At 33.6% G+C, this 7,016-nt stretch overlaps 1 protein-coding gene across 1 annotated transcript in view; it reads left to right on the top strand.

Moving 5' to 3' along the window:
* The window catches only part of LOC128896830 (uncharacterized), a 204,818-nt gene that overhangs the window by 147,116 nt on the left and 50,686 nt on the right, over positions 1-7,016 (top strand). Inside the window, exon 25 of the mRNA XM_054160351.1 lies at positions 3,390-3,449. Within this exon, the coding sequence (XP_054016326.1) occupies positions 3,390-3,449 (60 nt within the window). The remainder of the gene's footprint in view (positions 1-3,389; positions 3,450-7,016) is intronic.

The raw sequence follows: 7,016 nt of genomic DNA on the forward strand, positions 1-7,016 counted from the left end.
CTAATAACTTTTCGATATACATGTCGGCCATATTGGATCCGCCATTTTGAATTTGCAATTCCGGTATAAAATTCGAAGCTTGCGGCTAAAACACTTTAAACATTCTTTTTGTATTTTTTCTGCAAAGGCTATCTAACAACAATAATTTTGAAAGAAAAGAAAATTGAATTTCGACTATTTAAAATTTAATAACTTTTCAATATACATGTCGGCCATATTGGATCCGCCATTTTGAATTTTGCAATTCTGATATTAGATTCCAAGTTTGCGGCTTAAATAAGGTATAAATGCTAAGTTTCGTGAAAATCTAATAATTTTTCAATATACATGTCGGCCATATTGAATCCGCCCATTTTGAATTTTGGAATTCGGATGCCAGATTCGAAGGTTACGATCATAAATAAGAGATATTTAAAAGACTCTCGTCCTTATTTTTTACATATTAACGATTTCATTTTCATTTATTCAGTAAGTGAGAAAAATTTGCAAATATCTTACTTCAAGAATTGAATTACTATGCAGCCGATATTTACTATGAGACACTGTATGTATTATACAATGACGAGCAGGGCTGTAAGTACATATGCGATAATCCACCTTCAATTTTTTTATTATTTCTTAAGAAGTTTAGAAGAATTCTCCGACGCTGCGTTTTGATTAAACATATACCTATGCTTGTTGAAAGAAAATTTGTTTATTTTATGGGTTTATCGTTAAAGATATATTTGTGTTGCTGTGAAAAACAATAATGTATTTATACATACCCATATTTGTAATAATTAGTAGAGCTATGTATTTTTTTTTTTTAATTGTCACAGGTGCACTACCAGAAACACATGGTTTCGAGTATGTCAGTTTCACCTAAATAATTTGTAATTTATGATAAGTTCCTAGTTCACGAATAATAGAATATTATATTTTTTATATTGTCTAATTCTTATCGAATCTTAACATTTTCTATCGAAGAAAATAGAAAGTAGTTTATTCGTACTGTCTACAGTAAAGTTTCTATAAATACACAAACTCGGGACTGATCTAGTGCATTTATGGTAGACTTCGTATATTCTCTGTTGGTTTCTGACGAGCTTCGAACGTAGAGGACAGCGAACTAAGAAGAAGACGGAGCGAAAACATTTTCCATTCAAGAAAATAGTTGGTTTATACTGTCTATAGCAAAGTCTCCATAAATGCAGAAATATCTCTACCATAAATGCACAGAAACCATCTTCACCACTTAGGGGTATACTTACCTTTTGAGGGGTCACAGAGTTCGATATCCGAGTAGTGTAAACATGATCTGGGAACGGATTACCCCGTGAGACAATTTAATCCAACGGTGAAACTTTTTTTATTAATAATTTTTTTGTTGTAAAACTTTTACCATCATATTCCTGATATTTTTCTAATTAAAATGAGACCAAACACGACGTAATTCGCAACATGTTTACTTGTAACAACTTATTTCATATCATTTATCGTAGAGTACTAACTAAAAAAAGATGAATGGTACATATCGTCCGATTTATATCGTGTTTAGTCTCATTTTAATCAGAAAAATGTTAGGAATACGATAATTAAAGTTGTACAACAAAATAGTTAATAATGAAAAAGTTTCGCCATTGGATTACATTGTCTCAACTATATACCTTGGTGTTTTCGCTCCGTCCTCTTCTTTATTCGCTGTCCTTCTCTACGTTCGAAGCTCGTCGACAGCAATCAGAGAATATACGAAGTCTACCATAAATGCACTAGATCAGTCCCGAGTTTGTGCATTATGGAGACTTTACTGTAGACAGTACGAACAAACTACTTTCTATTTTCTTCAATGAAAAATGTCAAGATTCGATATGAATTAAACAATATAAGAAATATAATATTCTATTATTCGTGAACTAGGAACTTATCATAAATTACAAATTATTTAGGTGAAACTGACATATTCGAAACCAACTCCTCTTCCCCCCAAGGGGTATAACCTCCCAGTGGTGGTGATGGTTTCAGTGCATTTATGGAAACATCGTAAATTACAAATTATTTAGGTGAAACTGACATACTCGAAACCAACTCCTCTTCCCCACAAAAGGAATACTCTCCAGTGGTGGTGATTGTTTCAGTGCATTTATGGAAACATCATAAATTACAGATTATTTAGGTGAAACTGACATATTCGAAACCAACTCCTCTTCCCCACAAAAGGTATACTCCCCAGTGGTGGTGATCGTTTCAGTGCATTTATGGAAACATCATAAATTACAAATTATTTAGGTGAAACTGACATACTCGAAACCAACTCCTTTTCCCCCCAAGGGGTATACCACCCAGTGGTGGGGATGGTTTCAGTGCATTTATGGAGACTTTACTGTATAATCCTTTTTATTAGACCAAAAACCTCTTTTTTGATAAGCACGGTATCCTTTTAATTAAATTGCGCACTAAAAGAATTCTTTCTATTTACTTTGAAAATAAACAGAAACAAGGTAGCATACGATTATGTGTCTACACCTTTGCTCGTTGCGTTTCAATACCTTATGGCTAGACAAGGAGAATTTCTTCTCGTTGGTTTGTGATCTTGGTATCTAAAATGTTACGAGTTATTTTTAAAAGCGATAAACAATACAGTTTTCCATGGCAGTAAAATATTTTTTACTTACAACATATGAAGACATTTATTGTACCGTTCCTTTATGAATACGTTAAACTTAAGCATATTAATAGCAATACTTTGAACTATAACCAGAATCATTTACGAATGTAACATGGAATAAATTGCGAATAAAAGTGGAAATTAAAACTTTCATGTTACTTCCTATCAATTTTTTGAACGAAAAAGTTCATATCATTTATTCATTTCATCGTGTATTCCTTCAATGTTAAAAAACAAATACCAAGTTCCTTTCGCAATTTTTATTTACTCGCATCTCACGGAATTTTCTTTAAAAATTATTATTTACAGTTCTAAGAAATTAACAGCTCGTAACATTTTAGAAATATCATCGTGTCGTGATTGTCGTTGTCACGCGATATGTATTAATAAAAAAATAATAATAAAAAAATTAATAGAACTCCTCCAAATTGCGACACAGAAACTGGAAGAGTGATAAACTCCTTTTTCCGACCACAAATTTTTGTTACCATTCCTTCGAAACACAATTACGTCATTCAACAATTTTTCTATTTATTTATTTCTTTTTTTTTTAATATATTGAAAAAGTGATTCATCCCGGAGACACCAATATCGATCGATGCCGAAGAACAGAGTGTGTGTCCATTAACCGGCAAGTTCGTCGAATGTTTACAGTGATCCTTCACGCCGAGTGTTATTGTTTCCACAGTTTATTGTAGTGCGGCTAATTATTATTTTCCTTTTTTTTTTTCGGCTCGACCAATAGAGTATACGAACGCGCCTCCGCCGCCGCCAAAATGCCAACACTACAGAGACGACTGTCAAGGTAACGCTATAAGCAAATCATTTTTTTTATTTCTATTCATTTTTCCAAAGTGGTTGAACAATTTGGTCTAACTTTATCTGTTTACTTTACTGATTATATCGAGAAATATACATATATCGTACAGGTTTGTGGATGTTTCTTTTCTAAGAAGTGAAACAATCGATACACGCTGACAAGTCTGAATTTTTGCAGAATTAAAATTTCTGTGAATTTTAATTTAGTTTTGCAGAATTAAAATTCAGGGAAATGAATATTTTTCGCGAATTACTTTGTTTTTATAAAAATGATAAGGAGATAAAGATGATAGTATTGTTTGGTGGTATAACGCTGATAGCATTGCATAGCAACGCGCTAAGTGCAAGGGTGGCCCCACACTGGAGCTCTGATAAGGGTTATCATAATCCCAAGACACTTTTTTACCCATATTTTCCCATGAATTTTATTTTTGCTTGCAAAATAAAAATGAACTATTCAATATTTATATAGCATTCAAAAAAATAATTCATAGAAGAAAAGCTGAGAATATTTGATATCCAATAGTAACATTTTTCTATAATAGTAACAATTAGTAACATTAGTACAATTAGTAATTTTTTTTTAAATAAAAATGAATCATTCAATATTTATATAGCATTCAAAAAAATAATTCATAGAGGAAAAACTGAGAATATTTGATATCCAATAGTAACATTCTTTTTAATTACAAGCCTTATTTTTTCCCAAATTTTGTATTGTATTTTGTGTTTTGTCATTTCCTAAGTCCTTTTTCATATCATATCATTAATCTGTTTCTTATATTCAAGTCATGATATTTAATTTTATGCTACAGGTGGGATAATTTAATACTGTTTTCGTGATTAACACATACATACAGGGTGTCCAGAAAATGTTGGATGTCGTTGAAAGGGGAGGTTCGGGTGGTGATTTGAAACAACTTTTTCCTCTGCGAAAATGCTGTCCGAGGCCTCGTTAAGGAGATATTAATAGAAAACCCGGGACCAATCAGAGAGCGAGTATGATGGCGGAGGGCGGTCGCTTAGCGCGTACCCCACGCCTACCGCGAGCGCTCCGCCGGGATACTCGCGCTCTGATTGGTCCGGGGTTTCTTGTTAATATCTCCTTAACGAAGCCTCGGACAGCATTTTCGGTAAGGGAAAAATTGTTTCAAATCGCCTTCCGAACCTCCCCTTTCAACGACATCCAACATTTTTTGGACACCCTGTATATCATAATAAAACGAGGCAGCATATTTATATGTTAAAATCAATTTATGAATAAAAGTTTCTTTAGTTTGTATAGTATAATATTCTATTAGAGCAAACAAATCAATTCAGCCTGTTCCAGTTGCGTGGGACACCCTGTATATGTATATATCTATATATTCTTTAATTATATATGTATATTACATAATATCACATTTAATATTTGTACATTACATCTAACTCTTAAATGTACAGGGTGTCCCAAAATTGTTGGAAGGTCTTGAAAGGGATGGTTTGGGGGGTGATTTGAAACAACTTTTTCCTTAGCGAAATTGTTGTCCGAGGCTTCGTTAAGGAGATATTAACAGAAAACCCCGGGCCAATCAGAGCGCGAGTATCCTGGTGGAGCGCTCGCGGTAGGCGTGGGCTATGCGCTAGGCGACCGCCCTTGCGCTCTGATTGGTCCGGCATTTTTTGTTAATATCTCCTCAACGAAGCCTCGGACAGCATTTTCGCTAAGGAAAAAATTGTTTCAAATAACCCCCCGAACCTCCCTTTTCAAGGACCTCTAACATTTTTGGGACACCCTGTATAAGTAACACGTACATAACAAAAGTATTTATCACAATAACATACGTAAAATAAATCAAATTTATTTATAACTAATTATAAATTACAGATATGCCACGATCTATTCAAACCTTACAATATTAATTTTGTATAATTAAAAAGAAAACATTTAAAAACGAAAGTTTGTTCAGCGTACTTTCAATAGCACCATTAACCTTGTACTATAAAATTTTAGATACTGTGTGTTGTACTGTCTTTCACTCAAGTTTCATGGACATGGAATTTCAGTATTAATTCATGTATCAATTAATGCGATTAATACAGAATTAATTCCTTTTATGACTAATAAAATAAAATTTAAAGGAAGGTAAAGTACACAGTTAAAGTTTGGCCGGTTCAGAGGCACTTTGGGACTTCTTCATGCGCCTGATTTATTTCATAATCATTCATTTATTCATAATCATTAATATATTCTTAATTGTAAGACGGCTTTATCCTTCCGAAATTTTCGAATACGTTTTCAGCAGGCTGCCGTATGTAGCTTAACCGGCCGTTCGCTTTTTTGTTGGTTTGACACGATTCGAATTATTTTTCCGGAAGATACTCCGCTCGAACGAAACAGAGCATGAAATCTGCTGGTTATGCATGACATGCGATGCAATCATTTGCACTTAGAAGTAGCGTGCGATTGTTTTGCAACGAATTGAGCATGAACAGTATTATGAAAAAAAGAAAAAACAAGTGAAACATATAAGAAAGTGGCATGTAGTATTTCGTATAGAAATATTAGTGATTGGTAAGACGTACGCGAAGGGTTAATGAAACAGTTAGAATATAATTTAGGAATCTATCGAGTGATATAGAAAAATTATTCGCGAATTTAGAAGCATGCAATGATTGCTAAGTCATCGAAGCTTGCGCAAAAGTGGAAACAAAAATTAGCTATATTCGAGTATAGTGGAAGCTTACATTTTAATTACTAAATGAAATTCTTTTTTTTTTTATTATATACTATGGAGAAGATAATGATACTATTTGAACTTTTATAAAATAAATTGATAGTACTTTTGGCAGTGAGAATAGATAAGTAATATATATTTAATTACTTAATAGTAAATTATAATATCATCGATGATGTGACTAATATGGGGATAAATTTTATTCTGACTTTCCAAACAGTGGAAGGTCAATGCAAATTATGTTAACATCCAATTGTGTACGATATTAACGTACCTGATGCAAAATGTCAGTGGAGTATACAATGGTGTCTTTTATAATATTTAAATGAATCATCACATTGTTCTGGTGCAGGAAGAATTTTTAGATATACAGTATGAAAAATGTTTGTTCCCATAGATGTACCTTTAATTATTGGCAGGATTATAACACAACGTATGTTGGAACAAGAATATTTAATGAGATATAATATGAATACATATACAGGGTGTCCCAAAAATGTTGGAGGTCCTTGAATGGGGTGATTTGGGAGGTAATTTGAAACAACTTTTTCCTTAGCGAAATTGTCGTTCGAGGCTTTGTTAAGGAGATATTAACAGAAAACTCCGCACCAATCAGAGCGCGAGGATGCCGGCGGAAGGTGGTCGCCTAGCGCGTAGCCCACGCCTACCGTGGGCGTTCCGCCGGCATACTCGCTCTCTGATTGGTCCGGTATTTTTCATTAATATTTCCTCAACGAAGCCTCGGACAACATTTTCGCTAAGGAAAAAGTTGTTTCAAATCACCTCCTGAACCACCTCTTTCAAGGTGTTGCAATATTTTTGGGACACCCTGTATA

Source organism: Hylaeus anthracinus, unplaced genomic scaffold, assembly GCF_026225885.1.
Source record: "Hylaeus anthracinus isolate JK02 unplaced genomic scaffold, UHH_iyHylAnth1.0_haploid 11978, whole genome shotgun sequence".
Classification (NCBI taxonomy): domain Eukaryota; kingdom Metazoa; phylum Arthropoda; class Insecta; order Hymenoptera; family Colletidae; genus Hylaeus; species Hylaeus anthracinus.